Genomic DNA, 27,276 nt, shown 5'->3' on the forward strand with positions numbered 1-27,276 from the left:
CTTCCACTTGACAAATTTCTTAGGGACTATCTATGATTTTCTATAAACATACTGAAGCACATCTCAGCACATAGCTTTAGCTGAACTCCTTAGAGAAAGGGAGCTGTAGATGAGGCTCATGATCTGAGATATCTGAACCACAGGAAGCATGTTCTCCTCCCCTCAACCCAGCAGCAAATGCCGGGGCACCAAGATGCAGAGATGAGCCCCAAGGAGTAAGAGTTAGTTAGCAGAATGGAAAGCTTTCATGAATTGTGGTGATCCCGACTAGAAATATAAGGGGATTGTAAGAAAAGCTTCAAAAGCAAGCAGGGAAGCAGGGACACTCCACTAGCATTCAGATAAACACCCCAGGGCAGTCATCTATCCCCAGTCCAGAGAGCACCTGCAGGTCAGGTGTGATCCAGCCCCTTCCTGCCTCTTCACTCCCTCTTGAGCTATCCTGCTCCCAGCTCTCTCTACTCCAGGCTCAGCAGACTTCTCAGTGCATCACAAACATGATTCTACCCAGCCCCTGGGCCCATACAATGAGGCTCCCTTTCTTCAAACACTTTGCTGTCCGTTTGTTTACTCAAAGAGTCGTTTTTTGTTTTTGTTTTTTTCCTTGCCCTCCACACATAGATTTATATGCCATTTCCTCAAAAAGGCTTTCAGATCACCACCACCCCCAAGAGCACATGAGGTCTGCATAAGCTCTTTATTTTTTTTTTTTTTAATTCTGATTAGCGAACATTTTTATCTTTCATTTACCAATACTGTCATCCTTCACGACTGGCAAACAATTCATGGAAGAAGGGAACAGCCAGTCCATGAAGTAATCACCTACAAGAAAGTGACGTGAAGGAAGAGGTTTTACCCACCAGAAGGGCCCCTTGGTCTCTGTTCTGGGAGCTGGCGTCCCCTAAACCTGGAGAATCAGTATGACAGTCTCGGACACTCTCCGTCTCTGCACCTAGGCATGAGTACCCCAGCAAAACTACTACGAGCTCACCCAACAACAGGTAAGAGCCCCTTCACCTTAATGTCAGGCAGGCAGCAAGCAGTCGTAAGCACCGCATACAAGGCAGCAAACACGATGAGCTGCAATTGTACTGTGTTGGTTTTTTTGTGCGATATATCACAGTTCTTAATGATGATGCATTTGTGTGATGATCATTGTAGGGCTTTCTCTCGACCAGCCTATCATTTAGTTGAGATTATTTCTATTTTGCTCACTCTCACACCCCCAGCATACAGCACAAGGCATAGGAAAATATAAATACTCAAATATTTCAAATTGACTTCATTCCTGCTGTGTAGAAGACCCTGGGATGAGCACTGGGAGAACAAAGATCATGGATAAACGGTCCCCTCCCCAATGTTCTGCCACCTTTTCAATTCAACATCGTCCTCTGCTCTATACCCAGGGTGCTTGTATGTCCAGGGAAGGAGATAAGAGTGCTCAGTTTTACAAGTAAGGAAGCTGGTTTTCCTGATTAAATATGGGATCAAACTCTTCCTATTTCAATGGCATTTTAAAATTAATTTTTCTTGGAATATAGTTGCTTTACAATGTTGTGTTAGTTTCTGCTGTACAACAGGGTGAATCAGCCACACGTATACATACATACCCCGCTCCTTTTCATTTCCTCCCAATTTAAGTTACAACAGAGCATTGCCTAGAGCTCCCTGTGCAGTCTGTTCTCATTAGTCATCGATTTTATCCATAATACCAATACGCTATATAGGTCAATCCCAATCCCCCAATTCTTCCCATCTCCCACTTGGTACCCATAAGTTTGTTCTCTACAGCTATGTCTCTATTTCTGCTTTGCAAAGGAGATCATCTATACCATTTTTCTAGATTCCACATATACGCATTAAGAAAAAACATTTACACACTACTATTTATAAGTTGGGCTTCTCTTGTGGCTCAGATGGTAAACAATTTGCCTGCAATGCAGAAGACCCAGGTTCGATCCCTGGATAACCAACAGGGACCTGCTGTATAGCAGAGGGAACTCTAGTCAATATCCTGTAATAACCTACAAGGGAAAAGAATCTGAAAAAAAAAAAAAGAATAAGTATATATGCATAACTGAATCACTTTTCTGTACACCTGAAACTAACACAACATTGTAAATCAACTATACAAATTCTTTGAAAATGTCATTTTAAGTCTCAAGGCCATTGTGAGCACAGATACCCACTTTTGGGCTCCAAAATCACTGCAGATGGTGATTGTAGCCATGAAATTAAAAGACACTTGCTCCTTGGAAGAAAAATTATAACCACCCTAGACAGCATATTACAAAGCAGAGATATTACTTTGCCAACAAAGCTCTGTCTAGTCAAGGCTATGGTTTTACAAGTGGTCATGTATGGATGTGAGTGTTGGACTACAAAGAAAGCTGAGTGCCGAAGAATTGATGCTTTTGAACTGTGGTGTTGGAGAAGACTCTTGAGAGTCCCTTAGACTGCAAGGAGATCCAACCAGGCCATCCTAAAGGAAATCAGTCCTGAATATTCACTGGAAGGACTGATGCTGAAGCTGAAACTCCAATACTTTGGCCACCTGATGCCAAGAGCTGACTCATTTGAAAAGACTGTGATGCTGGGAAAGATTGAAGGCGGGAGGAGAAGAGGATGACAGAGGATGAGATGGCTGGATGGCATCACCAACTCAATGGACACAAATTTGAGTAAACTCCGGGAGTTGGCGATGGACAGGGAGGCCTGGCATGCTGTGGTTCATGGGGTTGCAAAGAGTCGGTCACGACTGAGCGACTGAATAAAACTGAACTGAGGGCCTCACAACTGGAGAATGCAGAAGAGAATGTGTGGCTTTGATTCTTTCCCGGGAAGGAGCCACCTCTCTCACACACAGCTTGCTCTTTGTTCAATACTGTAGGCCTCCCCCCACACTACATCATTGCCCATCCCTAGTGGAGTGAGGGCTGCCTTGTTTAGCAGCAGAAGGGCATCAGGAGAGAGAGAAAAATCCACTGCAGGTAGCAAAGCCAGGGGCTTTGGTGAGGAAGAAGGCTGGAGAGAGGAATGTCCCTGGGAGAGTTAACAGCCCAAGGGAGAGGCTGTGAGGGTGGAAGGGGACAGTGGACGTGGGATGGGTGTGTGGAAAGACGCAGGGGACACTTGTGAAGCAGAAACGCATGCACTCTGTCCAGCACACTTCCTGCATACCTGCTATGTACTTGTCCCAGTTCCGAGTGCTGGGAAAACAACAGTGAGCAAGACACTTGCAGGTCTCTGCCCTCATGGACCTTACATGGCACTGTGTAAGGAAGGTAAACTTAGTAGCAAGTAATCATCTAAAACATGACTTAAGGTGATGATACAAAAATAAAGTAGTGTATGGGGCCAGGGAGTCACTGGGCAGGTGAGGGGCATGCGTGTGTATGCTTATGTACGTGTGTGTGTGTGTGTGGATGGTGAGGGTGTGTGCTGTGCTAAGTCACTTCAACCTTGTCTGACTCTTTTGTGAGTCCATGGACTGTAACCTGTCAGACTCCAGTATCTCTGGGAGTCTCCAGGCAAGAATACTGGAGTGGGCTGCCATTTCCTCCTCCAGGGGTCCTCCCAACTCAGGGATCGAACCTGTGTCTCTTATGTCTCCTGCATTGGCAGCCGGGTTCTTTTTCTCTAGCACCACCTGGTGTGTATGAGTGGGTGTTTGCATATATGTGTGTCTGTGGGAGTGTATGAGTGTGTATATGTGGGTGTTTGTGTATATGTGTGTATATGTGTGTCTGTGTGTGTGTAGGAGTGTGTATGTGTGGGTGTTTGTGTATATGTGTGTCTGTGAGTATGAGTGTGTGTATGAGTGTGCATGTGTGGATGTTTGTGTATACGTGTCTGTGTGTGTGTATGAGTGTGTATGTGTGGGTGTTTGTGTATATGTGTGTCTGTGTGTATGAGTGTGTGTATGAGTGTGCATGTGTGGGTGTTTGTGTATATGTGTTTGTGTGTGTATGAGTGTGTATGTGTGTGTGTTTGTGGATATGTGTGTCTGTGTGTATGAGTGTGTGTATGAGTGTGTATGTGTGCACGTGTGTGTACAGTGTCTGTATGTGCATGCGTGTGAAAGGCTGCATTAGGCTGAACAGCCAGCAGGAAAGACCTTCCTGAGGAGATGACATGTGCACTAAAAACAGGGTGAGGAAGGGGGCATTAGTCAGGGGCAGGCTGAGGAGGACGGTCCCGGGAAAACGACAGGCAGGAGGGCAACCTGAGGCGTTTAAGAGACAAGACAGGAAGCAGACGTGGCCGGCGTGACCTTCAGTAGGAGCTGAGGGGTGGAGGAGGAAGACTAATAACACAGGATGAGAGAGAGGCAGGCGTTGGCTCGAAGGAGCCCAGATCCCACCAGAGTCTTGTCACACACGTTTCAGGAAAACATAAAATCTAACAGCGGCAAACAGGACAGGAGAGTGAGAAGGAAACTGAAGGGACCTGGAGGGAGCCTGTGTCCTCCGCGGAGGCCGGGGGCAGTGGCTCAATTAGGGGGACAAGGCGATGTGGCAATGCTGGTGATGCCCCCTTAATCAGGGGGACAGGTGCCCAGCAGGCAGATGGCAGCAACACCAGGCCCAGGCTCGGGCTCCTCGAGGACGGGCAGCCCCACGCGCACACACCAGTCCCAGCAGGGCCGTGCCCGGGCCGGCAGGCAGCTCCACTGCGGCGGAGCATGAGGCTCTGGGGTGGAGCTGAGAGCTCTTGTCCAGCTTCCGCAGCCCCATAAACCTGAAGCTCAGAATCTGTGCATCCTGAGCCCTGGTGGAAATCTGGAGCCTTTTTGAGAAAAAAATAAAAATTACCAGGAATAGAGCTGAATGGGATAAAATCAGGGTTCAAACAGTGGAGTATACCAGACAGGAAGAGGACCAGGTGAGGGAGGTGAGGGACAAGGCGGGGGAAGGAGAGAAGGCTCTCCCCTGGGGAGACTAATCCAAATGAGACAGGCCAAGCCTGCAGCAAGGTAAGCCTGCAGAGAGAGTCCAGGCTGCAGCGTCTTGTCACCTGGGAAGCTGCATGGCACACACCTCTCTTGGCTAAAGGGGAACTCTCCTAGTCCTGCAAGATTCCCTGTGGTGGGCTCAAACAGGTCTGCCTCCTGATCCTTATGTTGAAGCTTTCAACCCTCCAAACATCAGAAGGCAACTGTATTTGAAGGCAGGGCCTTTGAACAGGTGATTAAGTGAAAATAAGGCTGGGTCCTAACCCAGTCTGACAGGCGTGCTTGTGAGAAGAGGCACACAGAGAAGAGTCCCCTGTGCAGCCACAGGGAAAAGGCAGCTAGCTGCATGCTGAGGAGAGGCCTCAGGGGCAAGCGCACCCGCCCACACCCTGCCCTTGGCCTTCCAGCCTGCAGAACCACGAAGCAACACACTCCTGTAGCTCGAAGCACCCAGGTCATGGTATTTATTACAGCAGCCCCGCAACCTGACACATTCCCCGATAATTTCTCAAGAGGAAAATTTGATAATAAATGAAGTCACAAGAAAAGACTATCTGTACATTGTGCTTGTGCAAATGTCAACATTTTCTTGAGTCTGAAGGAAATAACAAGGGATTCCAAAAGGGCAAGACTGCTTATCAGATGCCTCATCATATTTTTCCTAAGCTTCACCAAAGCCGTTCATGTCCATCACCTGGCATGTACCAGTTGATAAGTGGCACTCCACAAACACCCAACTTTTCTGAGTTGGTCTCAGCTTGCAGCCACCTTCCAAATTCTGTGCACAGTAGGATTTACTCATGTTGATGTGTGAAGCAAGACATGTTTCTTAATATCTCACCCATTTAAGGCAGGTATTTGGCATTGAATTTCTTCTTTCCTTCTTTATAATAGGGGAACACCCTCAGCACTATCTAGAGAGAGCTTTGAGTTGCATGACTTCTCTCTACCCTAGAGAGAGATTAGAGAACCTTCTCAGGCTTCAAGCATTGAAAACAGCATCTGTTGTGACTCAGATTGATTGTCAGCTGGACTCACACTGTCTCCCACAGGGCCAAGAATCCTGGCTACTGATTCAAGCCATCCTCTCATCCACTTGCTGGTTAACTATGAAATGATCTTCTGGTGTCAGCCTTACGGACTAATTCTTCTTTTCTGATTCCCATGCTTCTTGACACATGCCCTGCCCTTCTCCTGTGCTAAGTAGGGAAATAAAAGAAAAAAACACAGCAACCCATTCTTGCTTAGGCAGTGCTGTGAGGAACACTTGACCTTCCTTTGCTCCCAGGAGAGACAGCAAAACATACGTCTGCACTGGCAGCAGACACGTGTGGTCCAGAGATGTTTCAGGTGTTCGCTCTGTCAGAATCTCACCTTCCCCAATCATACGGGTCGGCAGGTTCCTTGAACTTTTACTGTGTGCCATGCGCAAACTTAAAAGATGCTTACTCCTTGAGAGAAGAGTTATGACCAACCAAGACAGCATATTAAAAAGCAGAGACATTACTTTGCCAACAAAGGTCCGTCTAGTCAAGGCTATGGTTTTTCCAGTAGTCATGTATGGATGTGAGAGTTGAACCATAAAGAAGGCTGAACACAAAAGAATTGATGCTTTGAACTGTGGTGTTAGAGAAGACTCTTGAGAGTTCCTTGGACTGCAAGGAGATCAAACCTGTCAATCCTAAAGGAAATCAGTTCTGAATATTTATTGGAAGGACTGATGCTGAAGCTGAAACTCCAATACTTTGGCCACTGGATGCGAAGAGCTGACTCATTGGAAAAGACTGTGATGCTGGGAAAGATTGAAGGCAGGAGGAGAAGGGGACGACAGAGGATGAGATGGTTGGATCCCATCACCAACTCGATGGACATGAGTTTGAGCAAACTCAGGGAGTTGGTGACAGACAGAGGCCTGGAGTGCTGCAGTCCATGAGGTCGCAAAGAGTTGGATATAACTGAACTGAACTGATGTGCTATATAACTTTTAGACAGTGATTTAACCCTCACATCAGCACTATGCATGGGTATCAGCATTACACATGATGGAAGAGAATATGGTGGCGTGCAGAGATCCAGTCACCTGTCCAGCATCAGACGGGTGACAAGCAGCAGAGCCATGACCAGAAGCTCAGAACTCTGCCCACAGAGCAAGCACTCTGCGTCATCATTATCTACTACCGTCCCTATGTCCCTAGGAAATTATTGATTTACACTAATTACTATTATTAATTAATTATAGGAAATAATTTAATTAACTATAGGAAATATTGTAGTTATTAATTAATTATAGGAAATTATTAATCTTCCTGGTTGCATAATGTTCTTTGAGCAGAGGACCTCAAGGCATCAGGTGCGGTCTTGGATGTTAGCATTATAGTAACATCCCAAACCTAAAGAGTCCTTACTAGATCCTATTTGGTTAAGAAAATTAAGCTAATCATTACATGAGGGCCTTGGATTATCACAGGGAAGCGCTCGGTTTGATTTCTTGATCTCCTAATTCTGAGAATTTTACCAAGAATATGGTTTGCATTTAAGAAACAAATTATTGGAAATTTGTGGTCTCTCTCCTATTTAATCTAAGTTATTGGAAAGATGAATTTTCAAGCCTCAGGAATATGTCGGGCAAACAAGTGATTTTCAAACACTGAGGGGGGAACCTCTTTGAGGGTCCTGATCAACTTTTCATAACATGATAGAAAAGAATAGAAAACACAAGAGTGCATTACCTATAGAATAGGTAAATATTTCGCAAAAGTATTTTTCAGTTATATATTGCTGTAAACTGTGTGTCTTACAGTGGGTCACAGTCAAAGACATTTGCAAAATGCTGAGTTAGGCCAATAAAAGTTTCATCAGGGAACAAAAAGATGCTTGAAAAGAGACAAGTCCTCATATTCATCAAGTTTGAGGGCACTGCACAGGAGCAGTCTCTGTGGATACTTTGTGTGTGTATTCTTTCCAACTTTTCTTTCTTTACTCCCAATGATAAGCCGTCTCAGGGGCCTGCCTTTCATTCCATTAAGCGGAACTTGCCTCCTTTTCTGATCCACTGTTGCTGAAACATGCTTGCTTTTTTTTCTCTGAACATCTAGATTAGTGACGTGGCCAAGTCTTCCTCGACTCACAAATCTCCTTCTCTATCTCAGCCAGACCATCGTTCAGAAACAGCACTCAGGTTTAGAAACTTGGTTTATACATAATCACATCCAAACTCTTCTCTAGCCTTGGCTCTCCTGCCTTCACGACTGACATTTTCCAATGTGAATCTCATTTTTTACAACACTTGGCCTTTTGAATGTGCCACATGCAAACCATTACTATGCCTTTTCTTTTTACCTTTTTTTTTAAACTTTTTGACCACACCCTATGGCAAGTGGGATCTCAGTGCCCATATCAGGGATTCGACCCATGTCCTCTGCATTCGAACCATTGAATCTTAACCAGTAGCCCGCCAGGGAAGTCCCAATTTCTCCACCTTTGACTGGAGTTTGATGACTGTTTCTGCCCCAGCTTTATTCTCCAAATTCTATCCCAAGGCCTAAGGTTCTTTTTTTATTGCTGCAGTTCAGACTCTATGTTTTGAGAGTTCCTGGAAGGGAGACACTGTACCTATATCTCTCTTCCTCATTACTGGCCTAGCCTCATTCCTAAATTATCTTTTCCTTCAGTAATATTGTACAGGAGACAGGGATTAAGAATATCCCCATGGAAAAGAAATGCAAAAAAGCAAAATGGCTGTCTGAGGAGGCCTTACAAATAGCTATGAAAAGAAGAGAAGCGAAAAGCAAAAGAGAAAAGCAAAGATATTCCCATCTGAAAGCAGAGTTCCAAAGAATAGCAAGGAGAGATAAGAAAGCCTTCCTCAGAGATCAGTGCAAAGAAATAGAGGAAAACAATAGAATGGGAAAAACTAGAGACCTCTTCAAGAAAATTAGAGATACCAAGGGAACATTTCATGCAAAGATAGGCTCAATGAAGGACAGAAATGGTATGGACCTAACAGAAGCAGAAGATATTAAGAAGAGGTGGCAAGAATGCAAAGAAGAATGGTACAAAAAAGATCTTCATGACCCAGATAATCATGATGGTGTGATCACTCACCTAAAGCCAGACATCCTGGAATGTGAAGTCAAGCGGGCCTTAGAAAGCATCACTACGAACAAAGCTAGTGGAGGTGATGGAATTCCAGTTGAGCTATTTCAAATCCTCAAAGATGATGCTGTGAAAGTGCTGTACTCAATATGCCAGCAAATTTGGAAAATTCAGCAGTGGCCACAGGACTGGAAAAGGTCAGTTTTCATTCCAATCCCAAAGAAAGGCAATGCCAAAGAATGCTCGAACAACCGCACAAATGCACTCATCTCACACGCTAGTAAAGTAATGCTCAAAATTCTCCAAGCCAGGCTTCAGCAATATGTGAACTGTGAACTTCCAGATGTCCAAGCTGGTTTTAGAAAAGGCAGAGGAACCATAGATCAAATTGCCAACATCCATTGAATCATTGAAAAAGCAAGAGAGTTCCAGAAACACATCTATTTCTGATTTATTGACTATGCCAAAGCCTTTGACTGTGTGGATCACAATAAACTGGAAAATTCTGAAAGAGATGGGAATACCAGACCATCTGACCTGTCTCTTGAGAAACCTGTATGCAGGTCAGGAAGCAACAGTTAGAACTGGACATGGAACAACAGACTGGTTCCAAATAGGAAAAGGAGTACATCAAGGCTGTATATTGTCACCCTGCTTATTTAACTTCTATGCAGAGTACATCATGAGAAACGCTGGGCTGGAAGAAACACAAGCTGGAATCAAGATTGCCGGGAGAAATATCAATAACCTCAGATATGCAGATGACACCTCTCTTATGGCAGAAAGTGAAGAAGAACTAAAGAGCCTCTTGATGAAAGTGAAAGAGGAGAATGAAAAAGTTCGCTTAAAGCTCAACGTTTAGAAAATTAAGATCATGGCATCTGGTCCCATCATTTCACGCCAAATAGATGGGGAAACAGTGTCAGACTTTATTTTTTTGGGCTCCAAAATCACTGCTGATGGTGATTGCAGCCATGAAATTAAAAGTCGCTTACTCCTTGGAAGGAAAGTTATGACCAACCTAGATAGCATATTGAAAAGCAGAGACATTACTTTGCCAACAAAGGTCCGTCTAGTCAAGGCTATCGTTTTTCCAGTGGTCATGTATGGATGTGAGAGTTGGGCTGTGAAGAAAGCTGAGCACCACAGAATTGATGCTTTTGAACTGTGGTGTTGGAGAAGACTCTTGAGAGTCCCTTGCACTGCAAGAAGTTCCAACCAGTCCATCCTAAAGGAGATCGGTCCTGGGTGTTCATTGGAAGGACTGATGTTGAAGCTGAAACTCCAATACTTTGGCCACCTCATGTGAAGAGTTGACTCATTGAAAAAGACCCTGATGCTGGGTAGGATTGGGGGCAGGAGGAGAAGGGGACGACAGAAGATGAGATGGCTGGATGGCATCATCGACTCAATGGGCATGGGTTTGTGTAGAGTCCGGGAGTTGGTGATGGACAGAGAGGCCTGGCGTGCTGCGATTCATGGTGTTGCAAAGAGTCGGACATGACTGAGTGACTGAACTGCACTCAATAATATTGTAAGCAGCTTGAGAGCAAGACCTTTCTTTTACATTAAGAGTTACAACACCGGTACTCATGGCATTACAGAGTACCTGCTGTCTGCCACGTGATTCACAAATGGGTTGTTACATATATAATCTGCATTTTTTCTAAGCCTCTCAACAACCCTGAAAAACAGATATCGTTGAGCTTCATTATTCATGGATTTCATATCTGCAAGTTCAGCTACTCACTAAAATTAATTTCTAACTCACAAATCAAAGTTCACAGCTTCAAGAACATGCAGAGAGTGGTGAATTTGAGTCACCCCCCACACACATACCCAGCTCAGGTCACAGCACCATGCTCTGAGTTTTGGTCTCAGCGCACATACTGTAAACAAGTGTGTTTCATGGTCAATTTAATGCCCAGGTGTTTTTTTCCCATATATTTTGTGCTTTTTGATGGTAATTTCACTGTTGAAAATGGCTCCCAGCATAGTGCTGGAGGATTATCTAGCATTCCTAAATTCAAGAAAGCTCTGGTATGTCTTAGAGAGAAAATATGTGTACTAGATAAGCTTTGTTCAGGCATGATATGTAACAATAATGATGTTTTATATAAACAAATATATAATAATGAATATATGTAATAACATACATATTGTTATACATCCATAACACTATGGAGAACACGGTCGTGTATTAATTGGTGAAATTATACCACCAGGTTCTTGTAGGAATCCACTGTGTATTTTCCCTGCTAGTAAATGATTCAGTTCTTTCACTTTTAGAGTATAACTGCCATGACTAATAGGAATAGACCCTACCACTACTTATTCTTTAGATATGAAGAAAGAAGGTACATAAAGATTCTGCAGTGTGTCTGGAAACATCAACATGGTTATCAGACAAATTTCAATCTGCATGTCTGAGTCAACTTTGTAAATCCCACAGTTCCAGGTGTGGGTGGTGTAACTCAACTTACACTGATAGAATGTGACTCGGGATGAATTTTCCCAGGGGTGAAAAAACAAGTAAATGGATAAATCTTCTCTTTTTTTCTTTCTTTCTCTTAATTGGAAGCTTAGAGTACTTTTATTTTTTGTAGAGCAAATTCCTCAAATATTACTTTATTATTCATATTCACTAATTACTTGAACAAATATTTGCATGTCTACTATGCTCCAAGTGCCAGCTTAAGCCCCAGGGACCTAATTGTTTCTCAACAAGTTTAAAATTTACTGCTGAAAGGAGGCCTGGAAACAAATAATTTCACTGTTATGTGAAACACCTGCTCTAATAGGAATATTTTTGTTGTTGTTTTTTAGTCATTAAGTTGTGTCTTAGCACCAACAAAAAGACTCTGTGACCCAATGGACTATAGCCTGCCAGGATCTCTGTCCATTGTGTATTTCCAAGGTTTCAAAAGGCAAGACAGTTAGGAAAACACTGAATTCTGCCTGAGATCTGAAAAGAAGATTTTTGGACTAGAAATGCTTTTTGATCTGCATCTTGAAGGAATCTGCATTAGATTGGAAACAGGAAGACCAAACTATAACAGAGAACCAACAAGAGCGGAAATGTGGACAGAAGGCCAAACCCCAGGGTTTGGAAAGAATATGCCTGAAGGGAAAAAGCTTTTGGAATAGTTTTCCACTAACCAGTTTCCCAAAATAAAACTATTACTATGCTGTATCCTTCCACGACATAAAGGCACACCTTATTTTTCCCCTAATTTCAACAGATTGTGGCTATTCTATCTCACTTTCATCAATGTATCAATGGAGATACAAGATTGATCAATGTATTAATCTTTTACTGAATCTACCATTACTAGGTATTTTACATATAAAGCCTTGCACAGAACTACACGTAAAAGAATGTATTCTCTCTGAAGAGTTTTACTTAACATCTCTATAGTCTTTGCTCTTTCTCCAGTTTAAAAAAAAAAAAAGGATAAAAACTCAGTGGTGTCTATATCATTATTAATTTTGCTGTTAATTCAACAAACATTTCTTAAACTCCTTGGATAGTCAAGAATCTGCTAAATCCTATTTGGGTGAGGGGGACTTGGAGCTGTGCTAGGATCCAAAGACTCATCAGGACTATTTCTTCTTTTGCAAAGATTCACACATGACTGCTAATAACTCAAGATATAAAGAGATGCAGCAGGAAACATGCTCCTGGCACCCAGAGGCCCAGAGTACCGAGAGATTAATTTAGAAGATGGAGACAGAGGAAGCCAGTCTGAAAGCAGAGAGGAAGCTAAGGCCTGGAGCCAAGAAACACAGCACATCCAGGAGGCAGGATGTGGGTTGATTTAGCGCTAGGTCTGTGAAGGGAGAGAGTGGTCCATGCTCATGGCTGGAGAAACAGGTGATCCAGGTACTGTGGATACACCAGAAGGCAAGATACAGGCTTTGGGTTGTCCTTCAGGTGGCCGTGGAGCTCAGGTGAAGGGTTCTGACTGAGGAGTGACTTAATCGTGGCCATCCTAGGACAGCCAGTGGGGCTTCCCTGGTGGCTCAGCAGTAAAAGAACCAGCCTGCCAGTGCAGGAGATCCAGGTTCAATCTGTGGGTTGAGAAGATCCCTGGAGAAGGAAATGGCAACCCACTCCAGTATTCTTGCCTGGGAAATCCCATGGACAGAGGAGCCTGGTGGGCTACAGTCTATGGGGTCGCAAAGAGTCAGAGCTGACTTAGCAAGTAAACAACAAGGACAGTGTACATGATGAGTGCGGATGTAGGGAAAGATCTGAGGGAGGATGGAAGGAAAGAGACCATGGAAATAATGGGGGCTGGGGTCACTGAAAGAAGGCAAAGTTAGGGTAACAGCAGTAGGAAGACAGAGGAAAGACAGATGGAAGAGGCAGAGTATTGGCTGACCCATTAGGAAAGGAAAAGAAGGGAAAAGTCCAGATGATATTACAGGAGCAGCTTAAGGACCAGTAATTCTACCAAAGTGAAAATGCAAGAAAACATGGCACTTATGATGAATTTAGTTTATGTCATATGAAGTCTGATGAGCCAAGCCAATCACAAGTGCCCAGAGCCCTGGGGAGTAAAGGCATAGGAGGTGCTGAGTAAGGCTGTCATCAAGCAAAGACAACAAATACATCCAAAAAGTTTGTGTAAAATGGTCTGTGGAAGGTAGAATAAAAGAGGTGCAAAGTCCCCTGGGATTTTAGAGATGAGAAAGGTCATTTTCAGATGAAGTGTGGGGCTCGCAGGACTGGTCTTCAGAACGACTTGCAGCAACTGCGCCTGGAATGTGACAGGCAGAGATGGAAGAAGGACTTTCAGAAGAAGAAGGCTTCCAGGTGCCTGAAAAGACACCAGCTAAGACAGCAGAGTAGAAAAACACAGCTTCTTTATGAGAAACAACCAGGACAGCAGCCTGATGAGATTCTGTGTGCATGCTGAGGACTAACTACTGAGGAGGACACAAACTCAGCAAGGCGTTTCTGACCATGGTCAAACAACAACACAATCATATTGCTCTTTTTAAGTCAAACCAGCCGATGTCCACAACAAAGCCCCTGGTTACACTAATCATTCACGCAGTCCATGCCCTCCAATGAGAAGTTCATTCACAACATGACCCCAACACAACCTGGGAATTGTTAATTGAAGTACGATTAAAATCTTAAAGCCCTGCATTCTCGATGGTACAGTGAGGCCCAAGAGCTCACTGAGTGTGGCTTTCTGCCTGATGCTTCCATTGTGATCACAAGAATCTGATGTTTTTCGAAATGACACCTTGTACTTTATGTCAAGGAGTTCACGTGTAATTTTTACAATGTAAATGCTAATGTATAGAAGTATTTCAGAACTAAGGAGAAAAGTTGTACTTGGCTTACTTTATTACATTTTTAAAACTGGAAAACTGTTTCATTCTTTGTAAAGGAGTAAAGTATTAGTTGATTACTCATGTTGGACTCTTACGCAACCCCATGAACTGTAGCCTGCCAGGCTCCTCTGTCCATGGTATTCTCCAGGCAACAATAGTAAAATGGGTAGCCATTCCTTTCTCCAGGAGATCTTCTTGACCCGGGGATCGAACCCCATCTCATTGGAAAAGACCCTGATGAGATGTTTGGGTAGCATCACCAACTCAATGGACATGAGTTTGAGCAAACTCTAGGAGACAGTTAAAGACAGGGAAGCCTGGTGTGCTCCAGTCCATGACCTAGCCACTGAATAACAACAACAAAGTAACAAAAGTGTTGGGAGTTCCCTGTCAGTCCAGTGTGTTAGGAACCAGTACTTTCACTGTAGGGGCTGGGTTTAATCTTTGGTCATGGAGCTAAGTTCCTGCAAGCACTGCAGTGCAGCTAAAAAAGAAAAATAAAGTCGAAATGCTCAAATGACAGTATCTTCTACTCCTCGTCCCTGCAATGCATTTTTACAGTTAGGAATGTATTCCTGGACACAGGTGATATAATATTATATATACCACAGCCCCACTAATTCTTACTGCAGCTACTCTGAGCAGAATATTTATATGATTTAAGTACTATATGAATCTCTATACAAATTAGGGCACAGGTATTATTTATGAATAATTCCATGATGCCAAAAAGCATTCTATTCCTCTTTCCCTTCAATCTCTGATCAAAACGAAGTCAAACAAAAACAAACAAAAACACTCAAAAAGCCCACCCTCTGCATTCTCTAAGTGAAATGCAAATAAAACTCCCAAAAGAAGAGTGGGCTGAAAGAAAATTACCTGATGTGGGAGTTTTGCCAAACTTTTATGTTAATGAACTTCATGCAGAGATACAGAAGAACATTATGCTGGAAACACAAACACTAACTCAAAAACCAACTCAGTATTCTTGGCAGGAGTACATTTTAGCCTACAGCGCAAGAAGACTTAAGCCGAAATCCAGACTAGTGTTGCATCAAATATGCTTTGTTTGCCATTCAACAAGCTTGGTCTTAATGGCAAAGGCAATTCTAAAATTGGATGAGTACTTAAACTGCATTATGGATATAAATGATGCTGTTCTAGAAGTTTTCCATGACAAGACAAATAGGCTGTTGAACAGTTACTGAACTTATTTTTCTATCCAGGACAATTCTCTACTAGCCTGGGATTTTCAGGCAATAATTCCACAAAATTAAGTACGGCTTTCCCCCTTCTAACAGCAAAACTCCAAACAAAACTTAAACTGTGTCTTCTTTGCATGCTATAGTCAATGTGCTTTCATTATGCTTAATGTACTTTTAATAGTCTCCTATGGCAAGATGGTGTTATTAAGTGTGGGAATAAAAGATTCATGCTACAACCCTGAATTTGCTAAAATGTCTTTTAGCTGACACCTCAAACCACTTCATACACATTCTTACTCACTCTCTCCTTGAGGTGCATTATGTGTGTTGAGGACACTGAAGGGTAGAATCACTAAGGAATTGGGGTCACCTCCAGAGCTCACACTGCACACAGCTTGGATTCTTCCCCAACAGGAGGAAGCATGCCCCATTCCAGACCAGGAATCCTCCAAGGTGGCTGTATCGGCTTCTCAGGCCCATAAGTGATCCCAAGCTCACTTGGGATTCCTTCATGGCATTGCCTCCCTTACCTGGACGCCATCAGAGGCGGGGATGTAACTTGCCCTTTTAAAAGTGTCCGTCACATTCCTGAGGATTTCCACCGACATCAGAAGATCGCCTGCATAGAAGTTTTTCCTCTGAGTTAAATCCAGCAGCGTCTTGGTGACCTGGGACATCCCATCACCCGCCAACATTCTCTGCCCCTTTGCGAGGTGTTCTTTGATCTGTGATGGTCAACAGAACAGAATAAACATCAGAATCTTCATTACTGTTCCTCCACATAGCTTCATCAGACAAATGCGTTTAAAACTGCAGAGCTCACTTTCTAACAGCACTGCAAAACTTGGGAAGATTTCAAAACTAAGTTGCATGTTTCCCACCATCGCAAGGATAAACTGCCAGAATCTGTGTCCACATTTTGGCAGGCTTGATAGACTTGCCTTTTCTAGTTTTCAGAAAACATAATTTAGCATTTTGCAGGAAGCATGTATTAATTTAGGGTTTTAACTGAAACAAAAATAAAAAATAGCTTTGCACATGGTAAACATGGGAGGTTGTTCAGTGAGGTATGAGCAGAGATGGGAGATTATAAACACGGCAAAATATCCTTTTGTATTTAACAAGCTTAGTTTAATGATTTTTGCCTTACTTCTTAAAGTAAACGCATCTTTTTGTAGTAGCAAAAAAGTTTTAACAATGACATTTAGCTTAAGACAGACATTTAGTTAAACTTTAGAGGACTACTATGATGAACATGACTGGAAGCTAGATTAAGTTAGCTTTATTTTAAAAAGGAGTAAAAAACAACAAAATAAAAATCTCTCAGCTAGGTTTTCAGCAGCAGAATGAATCATTGAGATGCAAGACTTAAATGAGTTTGATGACCAGAGAAATACACTGTCAATTTTCATATTTGCTTACCGTCCAGTCCAAGGGAAGAAAAGCATCTTATCACATTGAAGAATGTTACAGTGAGAGAAGGTAAACTGATAGCAAGGATCCATTATATGTTTACTTATTTAATAGAAGGTTAATCTTTATCATCCCATTGCTAAATTTGTGATAATATTAACTTATCAAAAGATCATGAAATACTTAGGAACTAACACACCAGAGAAAGGCTGACCCAGAAAGGTTCAAGTGTAATACTACAACCATCAATTTCCCATTAAGAAAAGTGTTAACAAATCCTTTGAGGTATGGCAATCAATCTTAATTAATTTAGAGTTAGGAATTTTCTTTAAAATGCATTTTTAAAAGCGCTTCCTTGACACTTCAGACATTTAAATTTTCCTTAGTCTCTAAAACTCTGTCGAAATATATTTTGGTAAAAATAAAAATCTTCAGAGATATGCTCTGTTGTTTGTGTTACATTAAAAACATAACATGCTAATGGAGTTTATTACTTCCCATTTTCTTATTTCTCTCCTTGTCTCCCCGCAGTGCCAGCCATCAACACCTGACTAAAGCCCAGAGAATGGATGGGTGAGATAGCAATGATCCAGCAGTTGCTTATCTCTGTGGTCTCAGTGCTCGTCGCTATGGAGTGATACTTAATCTAAGATGCAGAAACTGTGTTGGCCAATCAGAAAGAAAGCTGATCCCCCAGTAGAAGCCAGCTGGGGTACCATGATGATGTGTGATAACAGGTTCAACTCCAGGACTGCCTCTAAACTAGTGATAACTCAGATATTTTCTATTCAGGTTACATGTGCCATAATGTCATATTTTTGCACTGGATATGCCACCCATTCTCTCTCCCTCTCTCTCTTTTTTTTTTTTTTTACCACTCAGGTAGTCCCGGTTCTTCTAAATATCTAACCTGAGTTAATCAGCTCCTTCTGTGTGCTCTGAACTCATACATCCATCAGCTACTCTATCACACTGAATTAAATATAATCATTTGCTTACATGTCTTTTGTCCCAGTAGTCTTTCTGAACTTTAAGGGTAGGTTTTCTGCCTTGTTCATAGCCTTAGAATATAGCACAATAAAAGTATGTTAGAGTGAACTCAGCTATGATATTCCAACTATATCTTTATGATGGAATATGATGGAATGGGCTTTGAAGCCAGGGTTGCCTAGGTTTTTATTTAAACATTTCAACTTACTATTTATACACTGAAGTCATCAGAGACTCAGTTTGTCATGTCTCTTCTAAGTCTTGAAAAATATGCCCATATAGTTTCAAGTTTTAAATATATATATATATATTTTTTTTTTAATTAAAATAAACCCACACAAGCCTACGTAGTCAGCACAGCTATAGCATACAGAAAAGCTCCCGGTTCATCGTGATCTGTGTGCTCAAGTGATCTTGTTCCTGGAGACTCGAACACTTTTCCTCTGATGCACTGTGTTCTGGCCACTCTGATCTTTTTCATCTTCCTTAGTTTTAAGTACATGCTTGTCTCAGGGTCTTTGCCTTGCTTTTCCTTTTGTCTGGAATAGTCTTCCCACAGAGATCCACAAGTGTTCTTGTCATTCCTCAGGGAAGTCTTACCTGATTTCCTATCTAAAAGGCATCCTTGCCATTCTCAATTATCGTACCCTTTTCTTTATTTAGGTATTAATTTAGCTTTCCAAAAATATCTTACCTTCTTTGTGCTTAACCTTACCTACCATTATGCATCTATCTTTTGTCTCATTTATTTTTCTGTTTCCCACATTAGAACAGAAACCTTGTGAAGGAAGAGATTTTTGTGGATTATGTTTACAGTTCTATTCCCAGTACCTAGTGGACTTAATATGTTGGACAAATTAGTAAATGAATTATTGAAAGATTTCGTCTAAGCTCATTAAGTTCTTGGGGTTAAGTTGTTGTTGTTCAATCACTCAGTCGTGTCTGACTCTTTGTGGCCCCATGGACTGCAGCATGCCAGGCCTCTCTGTCTTCCACTGTCTCCCGAAGTTTCCTCAAATTCATGTCCAGTGAGTCCAGGATGCTATCCAACCATCTCATCCTCTGCTGCCCCCTTCTCCTTTTGCCTTCAATTTTTCCCAGCATCAGGTTTTTTTCCCCAATGAGCTGGCTCTTCACATCAGGTGGCAAAAGTATTGGAGCTTCAGCTTTAGCCTCAGTCCTTTCAATGAATATTCAGGGTTGTTTTCCTTTAGGACTGACTGGTTTGATCTCCTTGCAGTCCAAGTGACTCTCAAGAGTCTCTCCAGCATCACAATTCAAAAGCATCAATTCTTTGGTACTCAGCCTTCTTTATGGTGTAACTCTCACATCCATACATGACTACTAGAAAAACCATAGCTTTGATTATACGGAACTTTTTTGGCCAAGGGGTATCTCCGTTTTTTAATGTGCTGTCTAGGTTTGTCACAGCTTTCCTTCCAAGCAAAAAGTGTCTTTTAATTCCTTTGGGATTAATTAGGCACACTTGCAAAGTTGTCTTAAGCTGTTTAACAGCATAGTCCATAGAAAACACTGGTATCAGATAGCGTAAGATAAATAAACTCCCTGACCTACAGAGACAGTGCAGCTCCTGGACTCAAAAGTATCTGCTTCAGTAGGTGGAGTGTAAAATGGTTAAGAAAAATGCAGTTAATAAAGTCTACCCTAAATAATGTTGCAGACCTCAGTTCTCAGTTTGGTGTTCACAGTACAAATCACAGCTGAGATGCTCAAAGACACGGAACACTTAGACAGTTCTCCACTATGAACGTGGTGCAGCAATGGTTGCACGGTAAACATCTGACTATTCAACTCAGCTGCCCATCTATTATTTTGGCAATCCCCTCCTATGCCCTGGAGGAGGAAATGGCAACCCACCCCAGTATTCTTGCCTGGAAAGCTACATTCATGGAGGAGCCTGGTGGGCTATAGTCCATGGAGTCACAAAGAGTTGGACATGGCTGAGCGACTGAGCGCGAGCACCTATACTGGTGAGGGTCTGATTCATATAGACATAATGCATCCTTCCCCTCAGACAAAAGCATCACAACATTGACTTGAATCTTGAGGAATGCACCATTCAGACATGTTTTCTGTTTGCAATAAAAATAATACAGAGGGCTTTGGATGTCTCAACTAATCAGAGCTAGGAAAGGCAGATATTCATGTCTCGGTCAGCACCAAATGTGGCCCAGTTAGTAGAAATTAGTCATTGCCAGCTGACAGCTGCTTAGCAAGCTTATGTAGAATGAGCTGTTCTCAGTCCTGATCTTTGAGATAGATGACCAGACCACAAACCAGCTCTCACAACTGGTACTAATTAGCATCCTTCCTGGCATTGTCTATGTACGGAAGGCACCGAGGACAAATACCTTGTAATATTTGTACACAGTAGCATAGGCTATTGGTAGCATTTATAAAGTGTATAAAGGGTATTTGGGTAATTCACATTCAGAATGTATTTAGGTGAAAAAGAATTACAGTTACTAGACCTTCCTTCCATAACACAAGAGTTCCTACCCTGGGGCTACCCTTTCACCACTCTTTTTCCAGAATGATGAATCCATGTTTATCTCCTGGGCTGTTTTTCTCTTTTCTGGATCATGAAGAAATATAGTTCAAAGTGGGTTTGCTCACCTCATCTTTCTCTGTTTCATACCCTTCCTCACTTGCATCTTCTGTTCTCATCTCCATGATATAACCCTTTGGTTAAACCTCAGTGATTCTGAATCCCACTCATTCCTCAGCCTTCATTCTTCTTCAGTCTTTCCTTATCTCAATATATAGCCTGACATAGGTACTTTATTTATATACCAATACCTCATCTTGCTTGGAGAAAGGCATAGCAACCTACCCCAGTATTCTTGTCTGCAGAATTCCATGGACAGAGGAGTCTGGGGGGCTACAGTCCACAGGGTTGCAAGAGTCAAACACAACTGAGCAACTAACACACACACACACACATCCCTCATCTTGCTATTTCCTTTCAACTAATATTTGTTTGTCTTCAAAATCAAAATCAGAAGTATGAAATCTGACTTGAATCCCACAGCTCTTTAAGCTGAAAATTAAACTCAACAATCGCCTACTAAGCATTCTCTCTGGAAATCTTACTAGCATACCATGTTTAAAGAACAGCTGGAATCATCAAACCTGGATTTAAATGTGGTCCGAAGGCTTCCCTCCTGGCTCAGTGGTAAAGAATCTGCCTGCTAGTGTGGGAGACACGGTCGGGTCCCTGATCTGGGAAGGTCCCACATGATTCACAGAAACCACTGAGTCTGTGCTCTAGAGCCCAGAAGCCGCAACTACTGAGCCCACGCGCTCCAGCAACCAAAGCCCATGCGCCCTGGAATGCCTGCTCCACAGCAAAGAGGGGCCGCCATGATGAGAGGCTCTCATACCACGACTAGAGACCAGCCTCCACTCGCCTTAACTAGAGAGCAAAGCCGCACAGCAAGAAAGAGCCAGCACAGCCCAAAATAAACACATAAGTTAACATTTAAAAAAAAAATGTGGTTCTAATATTTACTTCTTAGAACCACAGGACAGACCTTTCCTAGAATCGTTTGATTTGCCTGCTAAAACAACCAAATATCATTAGTTGCTAGGGTGGGCTATGACAAAGAGATTAAAAATGGACACAGCTTTCCCTTCTTATCTTCAATTTCTAATTTCTCTAAATACTAGCTATGCTGTTTCTCATATCCATCCTTTTTACCTGTGGGCAAGACGGGATCTGGTACAGGCTTCAAGATCTATCATCACACTCTTAACAATACTCTTCTAACGGGTTTAACTGAGTGAGTCTTTCCTCAAGCTAATTATCCTACCTTTCACATCTCTGAAAAAGTTGCTTCTCTTCTGGGGGAAGAAAAAAAGTCCACCAAAAAATCCATCCATTTTCATATTAAATCAAATATGCCCTCAATTATTTAACTTATAAGGCCAAACAAATATAATCCTAACCGACAATTCCAATCTTTTATCTATCTCATTTTATTCACCCAACCCTATTCTCCTATTATTTCTATCCAGTGAGTTATCATTTCAGTCTTTACATCTTTATTGCCCGTTAATAATTCAATCCACTTTAACTCTGAACTCTTAATATTAGTCTTTACTGATTTTTATTTTTATTTTTTTTACTGATTTTTAAAACCAGCAATAAATTTAATCTAATCTATTTATTCACTACCACTTCTCAACCATTGATTCTTAAATTCTCTTCTTCTTTCAGAGCATAATTTACTTTTTTCTAATCTTTTAGTAAGGTTCTGTGAATGGTAACTCTTTCAATCTTTGATTTACTTTGTAGAAAAATTATACTCATTTTCAATATATCTTTTAGGTGAGACTGTTTTTATTTCCCTTTTAGCATTTTTATAATGTGATTTTGTGCCTCTCTTGTTGCAAGTTACACAGTTGATCTTTTGTAGATTACCAGCCTTTTCTTAGTGGTAGTTTTTAGTATTTTTCTTTTTGTTTTTAGTACAATGCAGATTAAGTTTCTATGGACTTGCATATATTTATTCACAATTCTTTTAAATCTGAATATATTATCTGTCTTCCACATTGGAAAATTCTTAAGTACTAATTCATAATGCAATCTCTATGTACTCTACTTCTGAACTACATTTCCATTATATTATATACATTTCTATTAAATGTACACTAAGCTGTCTCATTTTACTCTTACTTTTCTAAGTTCTTTATTATGATTGTCATTTCTGTATCTATTCTGGCTTCTGAGTGATCTTTTTCCAAACTAACTTCTGATCACTAATTCTTTCTTCAACTATATCTAACTGGTCCTTTATTCTGCTCATTAGTTTCAACATTATTTTCCACTTATAGAAGTTCTAGATCATTTTTTCACAGTGTTGCATTTTTTAACTGTGCGTTCTGTTCTTTTATTGCTCAAATGATTTTAAACAAATACGTTATCATTTCTTCATATTTTCTAATATTTCTACTTGCATCAGTAATTCTCTTGTTCTTGTGTTTGCTAACTCTCCCTCATGATATTTGAAATTACTGTCAACTCATATTCATCGAGGTGTGCTTATCCTTTGAGACCCTCATGCTGTTGGTTTGTGAAAGAGTTGTTAGAGAACGGCTTTGAGTGTGTTTCTCTGAGGGTGAGGGCCTCAGGCAATTCAATGACGCTGTATCACTTTATGTTAATTTCCATGTTAATTCCTTCTATTTACAGTTTAGCTAAGCCTTTCAGTTTCTGAAAGGTAATTTCTTCCCTCTTCCTCCTAAAACCTTGTAAACTTGTAAACTTAATTTGTAAACTTAATTCTTTTAGACACATCCTAGATCTATAGAGTTTGTTTCATCCATGAAACCAGAGCAGTCAAGATAGTGCCAGCTTGTTACAGGGAGCTTGGTTCAGCTTGTTCCACAACTTGGCCTTGTGAAGGCCAGCTTGTTCCACAAGTCATGTGGAAGGTGCTCTTGTCACCAGATCTAACAAAGCTTTATAAACTCAACCTCCAGTACCCAGGACTCATATACAATCAGAAACCCTCCCAGGCTGCTAAAGTATCAACTTCCCCCTAGGATTCTCGCATTCATTTCTTTTTTTCCCTCACTCCTGGTATCTAAATATTTCTTTAGAGCTCAGAGATCATGGATCTTTTAAAAATAGTCTTGATGTAGTTTAAGCAGAACCTCAGCATGATCTGTGATTGTGATGTTGGTCCCACCCCACTGTTCCTCTACTGCTGCAGGTCCCTAATGCCAAACAGAATGAACTACTCACCATTCCCAAAGAAAGCCCAGGGATCCTGCTGTTACTCCCTGAATTACGCACTTCTATAACTTTAAATGTTTTCCCCAAATCCTTTTGTTAAATTGTTATCTTTCTTTTCTCCTTCTTGAATTCTTTTCAGATAACTGCAATCATGATATGATCTGTACTTTCAAATCTCATAGAAGTAATCTTGCTCTATCTTACAATATTATAGTGTTTGTGTTCTTATCTTATCCATTTGATTAGACTGTAAACTCCAAAGGGCCTGTAGTTTCTTTTTCAATTTGTTTACCCTGTAATTTCTAGCACATTGTCTGACACACAAAGGTATCTTCTCAAAGTGCTTCTTAAATGAAACCGAAACCATAGAAGAATGTTCTTTTTTCCCTCTGTAACTGTGATCTTCAAAAGCTGACAAGGTAAAAACATAGCTGTCCATGATTATTCAAAACAAAGAAGTATGTGATAATTAGAGAACATTTACATTTCCTGACAGAACTGCCTTTTAAGAGCTATCCAATTAATATAAATAGGCAAATTTTAAATTTCTACAGTTGTTAAATTTCTACAGTTGGAAACCTTTTGAAAAATAATAGCAACAATTACCACAAAATATAATAGCATTTATTAAGTGCCTATTTAATGGCAAACATGGGACTAAGCGTTTTACCTGAATTATCTCATTTGAGTTTTAAAACAACAATTGGAGGTGCTGTAATTACCCACATTTTAACATGTGAAGGCACAGAGATGTGGTGAGACGCCTTCCTCAGGACTGCACAGCTCCTAAACTGTCCCATGATTTGAGCTCAGGAAGCTGGATTCCAGAGTCCATACACTTAACCATCACACACTTAACTCAGGTTTTACACAACACTTTTGTTAGAAACGGTCAAAATGCTTTAATAGTTAGAAGTCATCCTCAAACATGCTTGTTTTGACACTAAATCTTTTTCACATGAAAAAAGAATATAAAAATAAAGAGGCTTGGCAAGCAACTTTCCAGGATGCTGAGATGCTGTCAATTATTAAGTAGTGGTCGTTAATATGAAATGCAGTGTGGAGGTGTTCCTAAAGTCATTTACCAATATCTATAATAGATTTTATAGATATTGGAGTGGCAGCTGCGTGGCACGGGAGCGGCTCTGAGGATACACCCCACATCCAAGGGCAAAGGAGAAGCCCAAGAAAGATGGTAGGAGGGGTGAAATCATGTTTAGAATCAAACCCCATACCTGCCGGAGACGCTCAGAGGGCTCAAACATAGCCTGTGCACACCAGGACCCAGAGATCGCACAGAGATTGAGACAGAACTGTGTTTGAGTGTCTCCTGTGAAGGTAAAGGTCAGCAGTGGCCTGCCTCAGGGGCAGGGGCTCTGGGTGCAGCAGACCTGGGTATGGCATAAACCCTCTTGGAAGAGGTCGCCATTAACCCCACCATAGAGCAGCCAGAACTTACACAGGACTGGGAGACAGACTCTAGGAGGAAACAAACAGAAGCTTGTGCCCCAGGACCCAGGAGAAGGGAGCAGTGACCCCACCAGAGACTGACCCAGACTTGCCCGTGAGGGTCCCGAAGTCTCTGGCGGAGGTGTGGGTCGGCGGTGGCCTGCTGCAGGGTTGGGGGCACTGAGTGCAGCAGACCTCCTTTTGAAGGAGGTCACCATTATCTTCATCACCTCCACCATTATTGGCCTCAGGTCAAATAACAGGGGGGGAACACAGCAATGCCCATTAACAGAAAATTGGACTAAAGATTTACTGAGCATGGCCCCGCCCATCAGAACAAGACCCAGTTTTCCTCTCAGTCAGTCTCTCCCATCAGGAAGCTTCCATAAGCCTCTTATCCTTCTCCATCAGAGGGCACACTGACTGAAAACCACAATCACAGAAAACTAACCAATCTGATCATATGGACCAGAGCCTTGTCTAATTCAATGAAACTATGAGCCATGCCAGGTAGGGCCACCCAAGACAGATGGGTCATGGTGGAGAGGTCTGACAGAATGTGGTCCACTGGAGAAGGGAATGGCAAACCACTTCAGTACTCTTGCCTTGAGAACCCCATCAACAGTATGAAAAGGCAAAAAGATAGGACACTGAAAGATGAACTCCCCAGGTCAGTAGGTGCCCAATATGCTACTTCTCCTACATGGAGAAGAGTGGAGAAATAACTCCAGAAAGAATGAAGAGACAGAAGCAAAGCAAAAACAACACCCAGTTGTGGATGGGACTGGTGATGGGAGCAAGGTCCGATGCTGTAAAGAGCAATCTTACATAGGAACCTGGAATGTTAGGTAGATGAATCAAGGCAAATTGGAAGTGGTCAAATAGAAGATGGCAAGAGTGAACATCGACATTCTAGGAATCGGCGAACTAAGACTGGAATGGGTGAATTTAACTCAGATGACCATTATATCTACTACTGTGGGCAGGAATCCCTTAGAAGAAATGGAGTAGCCATCATAGTCAACAAACGAGTCTGAAATGCAGTACTTGGATACAATCTCAAAAATGACAAAATGATATCTGTTATTTTTCAAGGCAATCCATTTAATATCAAAGTAATCTAAGCCTATGCCTCGACAAGTAATGCGGAAAAAGCTGAATTTGAACAGTCCTATGAAAACCTGAAAGGCCTTCTAGAACTAACACCCAAAAGAGATGTCCTTTTCATTATAGGGTACTGGAATGCAAAAGTAGGAAGTCAAGAAATACCTGGAGTAACAGGCAAATTTGGCCTTGGAGTACAGAATGAAGCAGGGCAAAGGCTAACAGAATTTTGCCAAGAGAATGCACTGGACATAGCAAACACATTCTTCCAACAACACAAGAGAAGATTCTACACATGGACATCACCAGATGGTCAACATCGAAATCAGATTGATTGTATTCTTTGCAGCCAAAGACTGAGAAGCTCTACACAGTCAGCAAAAACAAGAGCCGGGAGCTGACTGGGGCTCAGATCATGAAATCCTTATTGCCAAATTCAGACTAAAATTGAAGAAAGTGGAGAATACCACTAGACCATTCATGTATGACCTAAAACAAATCCCTTATGATTACACAGTGGAAGTGAGAAATAGATTTAAGGGACTAGATCTGATAGACAGAGTGCCTGAAGAACTATGGACAGAGGTTCATGACACTGTACGGGAGGCAGTGATCAATACCATCCTCAAGAAAAGGAAATGAGAAAAGGTAAAATGGCTGTCTGAGGAGGCCTTACAAACAGCTGAGGAAAGAAGAGACAGGAAAGGCAAGGGAGAAAAGGAAAGATAAACCCATTTGAATGCAGAATTCCGAAAAATAGCAAGGGAAGATAAAGCCTTCCTCAGCGATCAATGCAAAGAAATAGAGGAAAACAACAGAATGGGATAGACTAGAGATCTCTTCAAGAAAATTAGAGATACCAAGGGAACATTTCAGGCAAACATGGGCACAATAAAGGACAGAAACGGTAGGGACCTAACAGAAGCAGAAGATATTAAGAAGAGGTGGCAAGAGTT

General features: G+C 41.8%; 1 protein-coding gene across 1 annotated transcript in view; it reads right to left on the minus strand.

The window, feature by feature from the left end:
• ADGRB3 (adhesion G protein-coupled receptor B3) overlaps nt 1-27,276 on the minus strand; it is an 822,367-nt gene that overhangs the window by 427,273 nt on the left and 367,818 nt on the right. The window contains exon 11 of the mRNA XM_081530065.1: nt 16,134-16,328. Within this exon, the coding sequence (XP_081386191.1) occupies nt 16,134-16,328 (195 nt within the window). The remainder of the gene's footprint in view (nt 1-16,133; nt 16,329-27,276) is intronic.

Source organism: Giraffa tippelskirchi, chromosome 9 (assembly GCF_054371585.1).
Source record: "Giraffa tippelskirchi isolate mGirTip1 chromosome 9, T2T-mGirTip1v1.2.pri, whole genome shotgun sequence".
Taxonomy (NCBI): domain Eukaryota; kingdom Metazoa; phylum Chordata; class Mammalia; order Artiodactyla; family Giraffidae; genus Giraffa; species Giraffa tippelskirchi.